Raw genomic sequence first — 16,843 nt, forward strand, 5'->3', positions numbered from 1 at the left:
TTAAGTTTATTTTATAATTATTATTTTTTTTTTTTAGGAATGTGTATGCATCATCGAACACTTATTAGAATTGTCCAGTGTTTACAAATGGGTCTCTGCCTAAGTATCTAACTAAGTAAATCTGATAAGCATGGAGAAAAATTCATATGGGACATTTAAAGATCTCTCAAAATCTAACAATTTAATAGAATTAAATCTACTTCCATAATCAGTTGAGTTTATTTATCCCCATAGGGAAAGTACATTTGCAACATACTCAACACATATTTAATTTACAATTGGCATATTGATAAAAAGAAAAAAGTAATGCTAAGATAAATTAAAATACATAAACTATACACTGATTAGGCATAACATTATGACCACCTGCCTAATATTTTGTTGGTCCCCAAAAACAGGTTGGTCCTGACCCATTGAGCATTAACATCATGAACCTCTTCAGCAGTTTGAGCTACAGGAGCTTGTCTGTTAGATCGGACCACACGGACCAGCCTTCACGCCCTACGTGCATCAATGAGCCTCTGTCACCCATCACCCTGTCAGTTCGCCACTGTTCTTTCCTTGGACCGCTTTTGATAGATACTGATTTCTGCAGACCAGGAACATCACACAAGAATTGCAGATTTGGAGATGCTCTGACCCAGTCGACTAGACATCACAATTTGTCCCTCGTCAAACTCGCTCAAATCCTTACATTTGCCCATTTTTCCTGCTTCTAACACGTCAACATTGAGGACAAAATGTTCACTTGTTGCATAGTATATCCCACCCACTAACAGGTGCCCTGATGAGATCAAATACTGAAATTGCACAATAAATATAAATCTTACCCTTATACAATCTTATACAATTGCATGGCTCCAACTTTGAGGAAGCAGTTTGCTGAAGAACCACATATGGCAAGAAAAGTCAGATGTCCCAGTACTTTAACATATGATGGTAAACATAACCACAAATGCCTAAAAATTAATTATTCACATTTACTGCTTAAATTTCACAATATTGCATGTTAGACATAAATATTAATTGGTGAATGTCATCCACAGCCATTCGAATTCTGACCTGAACAGAAGTCTGTCTTTAAACGGTATGTTTTTACTGTAGTAGGGATAAATGGATTATACATTTTCAGACATTTTACCGGCAACCATGTACTGGTAGAATAGATAATTTTATATAGGCGTCAGTACACAGCTCAGCTATTTCAGCACATGCTGATCTCATGGTTGTCATTCACTACTATAACACATTTGGACAAGACGTTGGCCGCTTTCCAAAATGCTCATCAGCTTCTGCTTTGTTTACTGACATAGAAAGTCTCTCCAAACTCTGAACAACACAATAAAACTAATGCTTTTACCTGCTACTGTGCTTTCGCATAGTGTTTCCAACAAGAAACCTTAAATTTAATATTGTATACTGAGATGTATTACCAGAATAATAGATCAGCTAATACTCATACACTCTATGGGACACCTGACTTTTTCAGCCATTTGTGGGTCTTCCCCATAAAATTGGAGGCACACAATTTTATAGGATGCAGTAGCATGACATCTCTTCATTTAAACTAGAAGACCCAAACCTGTTCCAGCATGACAATGCACTCAGACAGCTCCTGAAGATATGCTTTACATGGTCTGGAGAGGAAGATCTGGAGTGGCCTGCTATAGAGCGCTGACCTCAACTCTGTCGAACACCTTTGGGATAAACTGGATCATTGACTGCACCACAGGCCTCCTCACCTCATCTACATCAGTACCTGAATTTATTAACCCCCCTGTAGCTGAATCTGAACACATCTTCACAACCGCACTTCAAAAGTTCTAGTGGAACATCTTCCCAGAAGAGTGGAGGTTATTATAAGAGCAAGTGGGAACTAAATGAAGATTATGATGTTCAAAAAGCACATACCAATCCCAATACCTAATAGTCAGGTTTTCAGAAACTTTTGTTTGTGAAGTGCATCCCTGATGAGCTCTTATTTTTGCAGTGTTTGTTAATGTTGCTCCAGCACTTTATGCAAGGGTCACAGAGACCTCTGAATTTCCAGTGGACTGATCATGTGCAGCTGGGTATCAGCAGAAGATTTACTCCTTACTGTGTAACCTGAGCAGGCTGAAAGGAAAATGTGGGCCTTTTTATGTGGTGAGAGCTGTTTAAAACAGGAAGTAGCTTAGTACTGTTTATCTTTAGATAATACACTGACTCTTTACTTGGGCTTCCTCTTAAAACCATGATTGTGTGAATGCTTGTGAATGTAATTTAAATTTGAGGCGGTTGTTTTCTTTCAACATCCACTGTGTATCTCTGGTGTACACTTATATATTAGAGGCTTTGCAAAACAATTTTTATAAAAAAAAAACCTATGTGATTGTTGTTATAATGACTTTTTCTGTAAGGAGTCTTTATTGTCAGGACTGGAGCAGTTAATTCTGAAAATTGTCATGAGGTACGTATATAAACAGATTAGGCATTACATTATAGCATTATGACATTATGAACTGTAAAGTGAATAACACTGATTATCTTTTCATCATGGCACCTGTTGCGAGGAATATATAAGGCAGCAAGTGAACATTTCGTCCTCAAATTGAATGTGTTAGAAGCAGGAAAAATAGGCAAGTGTAAGGATTTGAATGAGTTTGACAAGGGCCTTATTGTGACGTCTAGACGACTGAATCAGATCATCTCCAAAACTGCAACTCTTGTACAATGTACCTGGTCTGCAGTGGTCAGTATCTATCAAACGTGGTCCAAGGAAGGAACAGTGATGAACCGGCAACAGGGTCACTAATACACCTGGGGAGTGAAGGCTGGTCCGTGTGGTCCGATCCAACAGACGAGCTCCTGTGGCTCAAATTGCTGAAGAAGTTACTGCTTTTAATGCTCGACGGGTCAAAACTGTTTTGGCAGCAAAAGGGGGACCAACAGAATATTATGCAGGTTGTTTAGCATGTTTGCCCTGCACCTTTGGGTTGTTGGTTTGAGTCCCGCTACCCCACAGACATTATAAGCAGACTGTCCCTGTCCATTTGTCCATTGTGTGTGTGTGTGTGTGTGTGTGTGTGTGTGTGTGTGTGTGTGTGTGTGTGTGCATGCGCAATTGCGCTGTGCAATGGGTTGGTGAAGTTTTTATGAAGTAGGGCAGAGTAGAGAGAAAGCATCCAGCAACAAAAGTTAGAATTGAAGGGTTGAGCAGGGTGAGAAAGGGGGAGCAGAAGGGATGAAAGGATGGAAGGACTGAGAGAGAGAGAGAGAGAGAGAGAGAGAGAGAAGAGGAGGAGACTGGGGAAACGACAGAGAGAGGTAATGAGCATTAAGCTGCAGGAGTATTAGCTGTCAGCCTCCTGAGCTGCAGATCTCATTTAAGGTGAGTACAAGCAAGCTATTTGTGTGTGTGTGTCTGTGTGTGTGTGTGTGTGTTGCTGCCATGCAGTCGATGTTGCAGTGCATTGTCTTGGCTTTGTCTTGGCAGAGGGACAGGATGAACAGAAGAAGGTGGCTGCACAGAAAGGCTTAGAGAACAATGAGATACATCTTATTAAAAATAATACTTCCATCTCATGTGTCTATGTGTATGTGTCTGTGTTTTTCATTCAGGATCAAGCGACCATTCAGGCACAGTGCGTCTGGAGCCTAAGGTTTTCTACGAGGTATTTGTGTGTGTGTGTGTCTTTCACAGTCCTGTGTGGCTGCTCCTGCTGCGTCGGATCCTTCACGTGTGTAGACGTCTCTGATCCTCCTGCCATCCCCCCTCACGTTGCTACGACGACCATGGACTGCGGACTGCGTCTGCCTCCTGTCATCGAGGAGGTCATGGACGCTGCAGGTGCGTGTGTGTCTGTGTGTTTTTGTGTATTAAAAAGGTGCATCTTATGTCCAGAAAAAACAGAGGATACTACTAATAATGGTGCTATTGTGTCTCTGTCTCTCTCTTTGTGTCCTTGCTTAGTCGATGAGCCTGCGACTGATGGCTTGAATTGACAGTTAAAGTTTTTTGTTGCGTGGAGATAAGTTGTTGACGTGATGCGATCCCTAAACTAGATAAATGCATGGTATCTTTAAGCAGTATCTAATTAATACTAATAAAGAAGAGGAAGGAATTGCAGGAGATGTACACCAGAGAGAGAAATAAAAAAAATCCAGAGAGTCAGCAGGAGAGAGCCAGACAACCAGTCATTCTGTAGTGACACGTTTCTTGCTTTTGACTTAAAGCAGATGGCTGGGCATGCTGAGTGTGTCATGGTGAAAACCCGACATTAGAAAAGAAAATATAAAATCGTAAATATCATTATATGCAATAATAAGCTGTAAGCATTTATTCCAGGATTCCAGGGTGGAGGACGTTCTGCTTAACAGTTAGTCTGCACACAATATGTATGAATGTGTTGTTGTTCCTGTATTGTGTCATTGGATTGGGATGCACAAGAATATCATTAAGCTATAACTACAATTTAAAAGTGAAAAACTTCACTCTCAATGCACATGAAATATTTTCTAGGAAATATTTGTTTGTTAGCACAAGAAAATGTTTTCTGGTGCTAATTTGTTGTTGGCTGGTCTTGTATTGCCATCATTCATGTGAGAAATTAACATTTGTGTATTACACCGACATCCAAGTGGGACATTGCTGTTCAGATATTTAATAGCAAATGTTAGACTGAGGTCCAAAATTGAATACAGATAGATAGCAGATAGTTGACTTAGCTAGCTATCTGAGGTAACGAGTGAGATGTTGCTTAAGGTAACGTTAGCATTAAAATGGAGGATTGGCCCTGGTGTGTTCGAGCAGAGTATACAGGTGAAGAGGTGAGACAACTAGACAGACTTTCTGTAGGCAGCGATGAAGCGAGGACTAAGTCTAAGTAGGACGTGGAAATTAAACCAATGTATGACTATACCAACATGTATGAACTAAAAAGTCACTCAAGAATTTCATTACTAGATAAATCTTGGCTGCAACATGCTAAATTTCGGTGAATTTTCCTTCCATGCCGTTCATTTGGGTCATAGACTCTTGATTTGGTTCCCAGGGGGCTGTAATTAGTTTTTATTAATTGATCAGAATAGATCTTATACTAACTATATCTATCCATATGTAACTAGATTTAGAGGCTAGCATGATATTTTAGCTCTTGTATTGTATTGTACTGTATTGTTTATCAGCTTGCACCATGCCATCTTAAGTTTAACACAAACATATCCGCCAATTGTTTAGCTAGCTGTGCCAAAACAGGTTATGTTGCCTGATAGAAAAGGTATCAGATGGGACATCTATCATTTTCTATTTGAGTTGTAACACATTGTGTTTCTCAACACACCAAAGCCCCAAACAGTTAATGTTACAATGCTAATGCGATTACAGTGTAATTTTAATCTACCTGAGCCTTTTCTTAGTAATATATGATTATATTTGAGTAAAAATATGATATTCTTGATCAATTTGTCTTGTTTCTATTGTCTTTCTGCATTTACATTGTTTGTCTGAACATCTAGCTATGCTAGCTAGTTTATCCTGAAAATCATCTGTTGTTTAGTAACAATGTATGTCCATTTGGACACCAGATGTGTCATGCTTATCAAATGATGTCAAGAATTTCAACACAACAATCATATTCCATAGATACACCCGACTAATCAGAAATGTCCTTTGTTTGGGTCTTGCTGTTCATTTGGTCATAGACTCTTTCTTCGTTTCCCAGGGGGGCTAAAAAGTGAGGTGAGGGATGGTAATTAGTTTTTATGGCCCTGAATAGACAACTAGAATAAAAACACATATTCTTCTTTTGTTTAGTACTATTATATAGAAGAAACTATTTAAAAAAATATAAGGCAAATCAAGCTAACTGACTTGCTGAATATGTAACATTCTTGGTGCTCTTGAACTTAAAACCCTTGTACTTATCCCCTCAGTAGAAAGTGGTAGCTCAATTGTTGAAACTCTAAGTGTTTCTGATTAGACGGAAATCTCAACCCTGCCAAGCTAACACTATTGGGCCCTTGAGCAAGGCCCGCTCTGCTCCAGGGGCACTGGGTTATGATTGACTCTGTGCTCAAACCCCTATGTGGGATAAAGAATTTTACTGTGCTGTAGTGTATATGTGACAAATAAAAGCCTCTTTCTTCCAAACACTGAGAAACAGGAACATCTGAACAGCTGATAAGGCAAGATAACATCAGCACAGCAAAGACTGATTTGTTTTTACAGTGACCTTTTGGAAATATAGTGCATGGGTGGTCATTTCCAATTTCCATATTTATAGAATCTTTCTTGTTGATGGAAAGTGTAGGTGTTACTTCTTTTTTTTTTTAAAACCACTGAGTCAAGAAAGATATTATTAAATCTAGGAAAGTGGATGTTCTTTAGACAAAGTTTTGGGTGACTTTGGGTGCACAGGCGTTCTCACTAAGCTATTTATTACTGCTTAGAGCATGGGGGTGTTTCAATATAAACTTTGCCAGGGATGAAGGCAAAGCTCTTTTCTTTTCTTTTCTTTTCTTTTCTTTTCTTTTCTTTTCTTTTCTTTTCTTTTCTTTTCTTTTCTTTTCTTTTCTTTTCTTTTCTTTTCTTTTCTTTTCTTTTCTTTTCTTTTCTTTTTAATCCCACAGTGAGATAAAGCTCGACTCACACTTTCTGCTCTGCCTTAACCCCATCTGATTTCCATTCCATTCAAATCTAACTGCACTGACATTACACAGATATTACATGGTCGTTTCTTAGTAGAATTGCAGAAGAGATGTCTATTGGAAATGATGATACGCTCAAACATGTGAAGGACTAAGGGAATGAGGAACAGAAAGCTTTGACGTTGTTGTCTTCACTCAGTTTAAGGCAATTTATTTATGATTTAAGTACCAAAATAGCCCTGAACAAATAAACAGGAACCAAATTATTGGATCCAAAACGTCTTACAACCCAACCATTTTTTAATTTTCTAAAAAATCTAATCAGAGGTGGGATTCTACTATGCATACTGAGGAAATTTTATTTGTAGTTCTATTTTTATAGCTTTTAAGTGTGTAGCCGCTGTTACATAAAGTTTCGTGTATCCTACCAGAGTCGCTTTAATTTGTTTTAGTTAACAGGAGAATTATTGTTTTCTTCTCTGATTGGTGATTGGCTGAAAAATTAGATTTTTGTCATCATTTCAACTAGATAATCTTTTTTTTGATGGCAGCTATGAAGAGAAATTTAGGTAGCCAAACAATAGAACAAGGCGACTTATAAATCAATGCTGAAAAACAACTACATGATTATTTTATGATTCTGGTTTTATGATTATCAGAGGCTTTCTCTAGCTGCAGATCATTTGATTTTAGCTTTTAGGTTTTGCATGCTTGTATTTGTGACATTTGTTGATCAGGATAGATCTTAAACTACCAAGATCTACACTTAGAGGCTAGCATGATAGTTTATAGCATATAGCATATAGTTTACCAGCTTAATTCTGCGATTGTGTTATGCGAGTTTCATTTTACATACAACAATATCTGACTTTTTTTTTTTTTAACTAGCGGTGCCAAAATAGCTTACGTTGCCTCAGATAAAAGGTATCAGATGGAATATGAATGATGTTCACGAAAAGATCAGATTTTTTTTTTTCTATTTTATCTAACATATTCTTTTTTTTTTTTTTTTAAAGCTCCAAACAGTTCGGTTAATATTAAAGTGCATTGTCTTTCTGCCTTGACAGTGTGTGTGTTAAAAACACCAAGCTAGCTAGTTTATTTGTCATGCTCGGGTCAGGAGTTGGAGACCAGAATGCAGTCAACACGCTTTATTTGCCTTAGTACACAAAACAGGATCTTAGGTAGAAGCACAGACCAGAAAACGGGTATAATCCGGAACATGGGAAGTCCAGGGATGATCTGTAGAGTGAACTGTAGATCGGACAGTGAGTGAGTGAGAACGGGACGGGGGGGACATTATCCTGAAAATCATATTGCTCAGTGGTTTAATAGCAATGTATGTCCATTTTCTACAGAAATGATATCCCATGTTCATCAGCTGCTGTCAAAAATGTAAACACAACAATAATATTTCAGACTAATCAGAAATGGCCTCAGTATTTTTATTTTTTTTATTTTTATGTAAGTAGTCATATCTTTTTTATATAGTTTTATATCGACCAAAGTGGAGGTGAACCTGTTTATAAACGTTGACATTTTCATCCAAACTAAAAAAACAGGGCCCATGTAGGCTTCCTTCCTCCCCATCCCTCTGTTTTCCTCTTCCTCTGGGCCTCCCTTCCTCTGCTTAACTCAAGCAGTGTTGTTTAGCTGCTTTATAGAACATTCTCGAAAAGCAAAGACACAGCATCAGAGATATTAGATGATATAATTAAGGACTCTGAGGGGCCTATATGCAGCGAGAAGGAAAATACATAAACTGGGCTGGTAAGTGTTTGATAATAATTGGGTCGACTTTTGAAACTTGTTTTCTTTCCCAGTCTTGCTCTTCTATATTGAAATCTATCACTTGTTCTTTCTTTCTTTCTTTCTTTCTTTCTTTCTTTCTTTCTTTCTTTCTTTCTTTCTTTCTTTCTTTCTTTCTTTCTCTTTTTCATGCTCTCTCTCATTCCATGTTTTCTGATTTTGTACATAGCTGGGTTGTAGTGTGCTTTGGAAAATGAGTCATTTTTTGCAAAAACAAGTCTCATTTGTTTTTCCTGTCGTGGCAGCTCAGCTCTGGAGATTTCTAATCAGGAGTTCCTGAACTCTCTGAACTGTGCAGGTGAAAACCTGAAGAACTTTTGGAAATCAGTTTCTTTCTTTCTTTTTTTTACATTCTTGTTTGCAATGATTTACACGGAATATAAAGTCTGGATGCACCACCATTATTGAACACAAAGTGTGACATCTATTGCTTTTAGAAGCAGGTGATCATTATCACTGGTAGATCCCACTCCCAGGCTGGGTGGAGAGACTGTAACCATGGCAACAATATGTGTGTGTGTGTGTGTGTGTGTGTGTGTGTGTGTGTGTGTGTGTGTGTGTGTGTGTGTGTGTCGGACATGCTTGCTATAACGTCATACAATATTCTTCTCTGCATGAGCGAATGAGAGATAGATCGATAAATAGATATAAAGATAGAGATAGAGAGAGAGAGAGAGAGAGAGAGAGAGAGAGAGAGAGAGAGCATTGTTGGATCACCTTAATTATGCAGGGTAAGCACAGTCCTCTTTTGCTTTCCTTCTCTCTCTCTCTCTCTCTCTCTCTCTCTCTCTCTCTCTCTCTCTCTCTCTCTCTCTCGTTCTCAGTTTTCTGTTTCTCTGCTGCTGCAGGGCCTGGATGGAGGTGATGTGATTAATTCATGCCTCTCTTCACTGCACCAGAAATCTGATGCGTTCTCTATTTTATTTTTCCTTTCTTGCTTTCTTTCTCAACCACAAATTTCTGACACTTGTTCAATATCCTGTCTTTGATTCGCGCACGTTTCAGACTATTTTCTGTGTATTCAGTTTGACCTTTACCCATTTTCTTTGGGCAAAATTTATCAATCTGATACAGAATCATAACATATCAGCAACATGTCGAACAAAATGAGCTAAAATCCAAGCATTTTTCCTTTTAGACACAGGAACGACCTGCTATTTCAAGCTACATGATATGAGCTAAAGTTTGTGGACACCTGACCATCAGATTCTTATATGCTTTTTTGAACATCCCATTCCACATTTAGTCTTCTCTCATCCCATTCCACATTTAGTCTTTTTTTCTTCTGTCATAATATTCTACAATCTTCTGGGAAGATGTTCCACTTGATTTTAGAGTGTGCATTTGTGCTCACTTACTCAGAAAAGTGTTAGTGACATCAAGTACTTAAATAGGTGAGGTGAGAAGTCCTGGGATGAATCAGTACTCCAGTTCATCCCAAAGGTGTTCTGTGGGCTTGAGGTCAGAGCTCTGTAGCAGACCATTCAAGATCTTCCACTCTAACCCATGTAAGCATATCTTCATGAAGCTGGCTTTGTGCACATGGATATTGTCATGCTGGAACAGGTTTGTGTCTCTTAGTTCAAGTGAAGGGAAAACGTAATGCTCCTGCATCCAGAGACGTCCTATACAATTGCGTGACTTCAAATTTGTGGTAACAGTTTGTGGAAGAGCCACATATGGCTGGAAAATTCAGGTGTCCTGATACCTTTATCCCTATAGTGTAGGATGCACTGGATGCACGGCAAGTGTTGTGGATTTCTTACAGGCTTGTAAATAACAGACCTAATTAATTCATAATTCAGAAAATCTTTGACAGCGCTGTGCTGACAGGGATGTAGATTGAGTTAAATCTATGTTTTTTTTACTTTTTACTTCATGCTCTATTTCTCTTTCCTTCGCTGTTTTCCTCAGCCTCTAAGAGAGAAAAACTTTTGATGAGCTGATATGATGCTTGCACTGTAGTGTTTGCCTGACTTTAATTGCACTTAGACTGAAAAAAAGAGAGTGGAAAAGTAGAAAAAATCATTTATATAACACTTTTCCGAAAGCCCAAGGAAGCCTTCCAATGAAATAAATGTGAAAATGAAAAACTGACAGCTACTGGAACAGAATAGTTTTGTGGCACTTTTTTTTACAATGTAGATTGCAGGGGTGGACAAAGCAGTAGCTCTGGGTTCCAAGGAGGAAATAGGTTTCTTACTTTTTCTTGTGTTTTCAGAAGTTGTTTTGTATGTATTAACTAATACAGTTGGTATAATAATACATTGCAACAATGGCACAGTGATAGTACAATAGGCACCTTATAGTAAAACTTTTTGATTAAATTAAATTAAATTAAATTAAATTAAATTTAAATGTATTTAAATGTATTTAAATGTATTTAATGTAAATGTATTTAATTTTATGTATTTAATTTAATTTAATTTCATTTTAATACAATGTTTAGTAAAAACTATGGAAACACATTCACCTCCTCTTCATAACTCATATTCTAGTTTATACTTAGTCTATATTAATACATTACCCATTCGAGTGACTTCTGCTTCATTGATGTTACACACACTTGTACAGTACAAAATACAATTTACTTTATATGGACAAAAGTATTGGGACAATTCTTCAGCATTGTGTGGTTCTTCACCAAACTTTCACCACAAAGTCTATGAGGTCTGTATGTGCTTTTTGAAGATCCCATTCCACATTTAGTCCCCAATTGCTGTTATAATACCTCCACTCTTCTGCAACGATGTTTTAGAGTGTGCATGTGGAGATTTGTGCTCATTAGTAGAGTCAGGGATCTCTTTACTTTTTGCTCATATAGTGTATTTAACAATAAAAGCATGTGGTATTTGAGACCAATTTTAATCGCTTATAGAGTTTTTTATTAATATAAAATTTTCTTTTTCATTTAAGGAGACTGCCTTTTTTTTTTTGTTGAGAGAATTCATTATGGATAGAGTTATGAATGAATGGAAAGCAGATGAGCACATGGTCAGCTCACACTTTAAACCTTAAGCATGGCTTATGAAGAGTGGATTGAATGAGCTATAATATTTCATTAATTCAACACTTAAAAAAGTGCATTATTAAATACATTACATATCCAGTGGACTTCAGAAATTCTTACTCTCTATATCTTATGAAAGGAAGCTAGAGAAAAGCATTAATCAAGACACAGAGGTACCCGGCTTTGCCTGATTTTGTTTGAATGCGGGCTGGGTCTTGCCACTGAATACAATTGAACTGCGTGTGCATTTTATTTGTGCTTTGAAATAGATTAGTGAGGATAGAGGGTAGTATGGAGACCTTGTGCTTCATGTGTCTGCATTTCTCTCGTGTCATTCGATATTACACTTAGTTTGAATATCCTGAGTGTGTGTGTCTGTCTCTTTCCTTTCTTTCCTGATGTCTGTTTCCTGATATGTTTTGAGCATTCACATTAAAAGAAGATGTGTGTGATGTAGTGCTCTGCAGCAGTCAAATTGGAAATATGTATCTTTTCTTCTGACAGAGGCACCGAGCTCAGTGAACCCAGGTTCATATGTATGTTCTATGTAGATACTATTATAGGTGTCCTGTCTCCGGGGAGGAATTGCTCTAACAAGCTTTAGAAGTGTCATCGTAGTCAAGTGTGTATGTAACTGGCTGGTATAAGATCCCATGCTGGGGTTCTCACTCTTCATGATCCATTCTCCCATATCTCTGTCTATTTTCACTGCTGTCTCAGTGTTTCTTTGCTGTCACCCTGTATTTAGCCAGCTGTGTGTGGCCTCACCTCTTCTGCAAGCTAAGCTTATACAGCTCTTATTACACACACACACACACACACACACACACACACACACACACACACACACACACACACACACACACACACACACTAAGAGGAGAAAAAAGGCAAATTGCAGTTATCTGCATCTGATACTACAGCTTACTGATCTTCCTGCAATTAGCTGTTGCCATTAGCAACTCTGAGGTCAACATTCAGACATGATGGTTATCTGATGTGCTTGTTTTGGTTGCAAAATGCACTTTTTTGCTCAGTTTGGAACCAATTAAATCTTTTCTTTGCTGTTTACTTTGAGAATCTGTACGTTATCTGATCTGTAAACCGTTTAGTTAAAATAAGAATATTTTCCCCTATTTGATGTAAGCCCAAGTGGATTCAGAGCAATAAGGATTTCTATTGAAACCTCCCTACTTTCTTTGAATGTACACTTGATTTCATCATTATAGCCCTAAGCGGTGGTGAGATTTTTATAAGCACTTGGTTTTAGGAACACTGTACAGTATATCTACTGTATAGTGTATATGTCTTTGTGAGTGTGTTTGTGTTTGTGTGTGTGTTTTTCCATACCTCTCTACATCTCTGATTTCCCTGTTGGCTGAGGTGTAAAGCACCTCGCTCTGGTCACCGTGTACAGACCCCCAGGGCCCTACGCTGATTTTCTTCATGAGTTTGCTTGTTTTCTCTCAGACCTCTTGATCAGTTTTGATAAAGTGCTGCTTGTAGGAGATTTTAATATTCATGTAGATGATGCAAACGATGCCCTAGGATTATCATTTGTCGATTTACTAAACTCTTTTGGAGTTAAACAAAACGTCACCAGACCAACCCACCGTTTTAACCACACACTAGACTTAATAATATCCTACGGAGCAGACGTCACTGATATAGATATTTTACCCCAGAGTGATGACATCACAGACCATTATCTCCTACTGTACACACTACCGGTAGAGCAGATTAACCGTGTTTCACCACGGTATCGACTTGGTAGGACTATTATTTCAACCACTAAGGACAGATTCATAAATAACCTGCCTGATTTATCTCAGTTTCACATTAAACCCATAACTGCTGATCATCTTGATGAGATGGCGAACAACATAGACCTTATCCTTTACTAGCATTTTAGACACTGTTGCCCCCATCCGGTTAAAAAAGGTTCGAGAACAAGCACCTGCACCTTGGTATAATAGTCATACGCATGCCCTAAAGAGAACAACACGTAATCTGGAGAGAAAATGGAGGTAAACTAAATTGGAGGTATTTAGAATTGCGTATAAAGACAGTATGCTTAGCTACAGACAGGCGCTAAAAGCTGCTAGAGCTAAACACCTGAGCAAACTCATAGAAAATAACAAAAACAACCCCAGGTTCCTTTTCAGTACAGTCGCTAAATTAACAACAAATCAGGGATCTAAAAAATGTGTTCCATCACAGTTTAGTAGTGAAGACTTTATGAATTTCTTCACTGAAAAAATAGATAACATTAGAAAAACAATTGTGGCAGTTCAACCTCTGACAGCATCTCCCGACACAATCGTACTTACAACCCCACAACTACACTGTTTTACATGTATAGGACAGGAAGAGCTGTATGATGCTATTATGAAAGCTAAATCAACAACGTGTCAGTTAGATCCAATTCCCACTAAACTACTGAAGGAAGTGTTATATACAGCTGGTGAGCCTCTTCTCAATATTATTAACTCCTCACTATCGTTAGGTCATGTCCCTAAATCCCTCAAGTTAGCAGTTATTAAGCCCCTCATTAAAAAACCTAATCTGGATCCAAGCACGCTATCGAATTACAGACCAATTTCAAATCTCCCATTTATGTCTAAGATTTTAGAAAAGATTGTCGCTGCCCAGTTATGTAACCACTTGCAGGAGAACAATATCTTTGAAGAGTTTCAGTCAGGTTTTAGGCCCCATCATAGCACAGAAACTGCTCTAGTTAAAATCACTAACGACCTGTTTTTAGCTTCAGACCAAGGCTACATCTCCCTGTTAGTTTTACTAGATCTTAGTGCTGCGTTCGACACTATAGATCATGATCTTCTCCTCGATCGCTTACAGAATTACATCGGTATTCAGGGACAGGCATTAAGCTGGTTTAAATCCTACCTGTCCAATCGTTACCATTTCGTAGATTTAAATGGAGAGCTATCCAGGATAATGCTAGTAAATTATGGCGTGCCACAAGGGTCAGTTCTAGGACCCCTGCTTTTTACAATATACATGCTTCCATTAGGAAATATTATTAGAAGGCATGGAATTAGCTTCCATTGTTATGCTGATGATACCCAGCTATATATTTCATCCAAACCAGGCGATACAGCTCAATTAGCTCGCATAACTGAGTGTGTTGAAGAAATAAGAGATTGGATGACCCATAACTTTCTGCTATTTAATTCTGATAAAACGGAGATTTTGCTCATCGGCCCAAAAAATAGTACACAGAAGCTCCAGCATCTCAGCCTGCATTTAGACGGTTGTTCTGTAACTACTTGTTCAACGGTAAAAGACCTGGGAGTTATTTTAGACAGCAACTTATCTTTCAAAAATCACATCAATCAAGTTACAAAAACAGCCTTCTTTCACCTTAGAAATATTTCTAAGCTAAGAAATATGTTATCTATATCTGATGCAGAGAAGCTCGTCCATGCGTTTATGACCTCTAGAATAGACTACTGTAATGCATTACTAGGTGGATGTCCTGCATCATTAATAAACAAGCTGCAGTTAGTTCAGAATGCCGCAGCAAGAGTTCTTACTAGGTCAAGAAAATAAGATCATATAACCCCAATCTTATCGTCCCTACATTGGCTTCCTATTAAGTTTCGAATAGGTTGTGTAGGGTGTGGAGGCCCTGGGTGCACTCAGCATTGCAATTCATCCCAGAGGTGTGCGACTTGGTGGTAGAGCTCTTCTTTTTGTAGCCCTATCACCTCGCTTTGTTTTTATTCTAAATAACTATGAATCTACAGAGAATCCACATTTGAGTGATCATTATTCATATAGGTGTTTTAAAGACATGCATATCATTTGACAAACAGTGAATAACACTTTGTAAATAAGATTCATACAAATAAATACAAAGCCATATAAATACATAAGAATAGAGAGAGAGAGAGAGAGAGAGAGAGAGAGAAAGAGAAAGAGCCATCTCCAGCTATCTTCTGTAGAAAAGATTTCATTAATCCTGAATACTGATCTGAGAGGATCAGACTGTTGAATCGTCTCGTCAGGCCTGCCGTCTCCTGTGTCCGGCTCTGAGCAGGCTGCTATTAAAGCCAGAAGCGTTCGTCACACATGATATCGCTCAGAGGACACTTTCATTTGGTGAGTGTGTAATCTGGTACGATGCTTCTGTCTTTCATATATTTACAACTTGTCTTTAATTCATGAACTTGAGATTGCTTCTGAGAATGAACTGGCAGGACTTCATGTGCTAACATGCGTGCACACACACACACACACACACACACACACACACACACACACACACACACACACACACACACACACACACACACACAGTTTTGCCTGTCAGTCACAGTTTTGTCAATCAGCTTGTCAGACACATTTTTTAAAACATAAATGTAATGCCATCTTGAGCTTTCACTGTGCTGTGCAACAAAAGAAAAGACACTGAGAGAGGCAAACATACAGACAAGAGAGAGGGGTGGACAGACAGACAGACAGACAGACAGACAGACAGACAGAGAAAAAAGAGAGAGAGAGAAACAGATTGAAACAAAGAAAAACTGAGAGAGACAGACAGATAGAGGGACAGACAGTAAGAGAAAAACTGAGAGAGACAGACAGAAAAGAGTGAGAGAAAGAGTAAGGGAGAGAGAGAGAGAAAGAGAGAGACAGCCAATTAAACAGACAGACAGAAAGACAGAGGGGAACAAACAGAGAGACATACAGACAGAGGGATAGACAGACAGACACATATTTTAAAAGTAGAGAGAAAGAGAGTTTATTTTTATCTTTCTGGCTTCTGAGTTTGGTTTCAGATGAGGGACAGCAGCCGAACAGGAGACAGACAGCGTCTCCACACCACCACAACCACCACCACCTAACCCCTTAAGCAAAAAAAAAAAGAAGTAAGAAATAAGAGAGAGAGATAGTGAGAGAGAGGAGTGTGGGAGGAAAGAAAGAGGAGTGAGTGAGGTCAGTCTGTAATCGATTTACACTCTGCTTAACGCTGATTTACTGATATTCCTCATGGTCTCTCAATGACTTCTCCTGCTCACACGTACACTGCACAAACACACTGCATTGATACTAAGTCCATCTCAGATCTCACATATGCAATAAAACAGTCTCTGAAGAAGTGAAATCCAGTCACAGCAAATTCTGTCATTCTGTCTGTGTTTCTTGTTGCACCCATAATACAAATTTCATAGAATACAAATCCAAAGACCAGTAAGATACTAAGGTACGTTATGTATCTCTGCAATGAAGTGCTGTTGATTTTCAAAGCTGATTGGTCAGAAGGTGTTGATTCATTTTCATAACATAATATTTTTGGAGGTAAGGACCTGTATGGAGCAACATTATCTATGGCTAATAATAATCTGAGGTAAAATCTGTTGTAGAACAAAG

At 38.3% G+C, this 16,843-nt stretch overlaps 1 protein-coding gene across 8 annotated transcripts in view; it reads left to right on the top strand.

Moving 5' to 3' along the window:
- The first annotated feature begins 3,083 nt into the window (after positions 1 to 3,083).
- Positions 3,084 to 16,843, top strand: part of ccdc136b (coiled-coil domain containing 136b) — a 38,076-nt gene continuing 24,316 nt past the window's right edge. For 2 of the 8 annotated variants that reach the window (XM_083528874.1, XM_083528877.1), the window contains exons 1-2: positions 3,084 to 3,370; positions 3,601 to 3,829. In XM_083528874.1, the coding sequence (XP_083385000.1) occupies positions 3,775 to 3,829 (55 nt within the window). In that variant the 5' untranslated portion in view covers positions 3,084 to 3,370; positions 3,601 to 3,774. Of the gene's footprint in view, positions 3,371 to 3,406; positions 3,499 to 3,600; positions 3,830 to 8,257; positions 8,398 to 9,017; positions 9,168 to 16,843 lie in introns of those variants that run through there. The other 6 variants (XM_083528875.1, XM_083528878.1, XR_014531426.1 and 3 more) reach the window with 4 other exon arrangements.

The sequence above is a fragment of the Silurus aristotelis genome (genome assembly GCF_946808225.1).
Source record: "Silurus aristotelis genome assembly, chromosome: 24".
Classification (NCBI taxonomy): Eukaryota; Metazoa; Chordata; class Actinopteri; order Siluriformes; family Siluridae; genus Silurus; species Silurus aristotelis.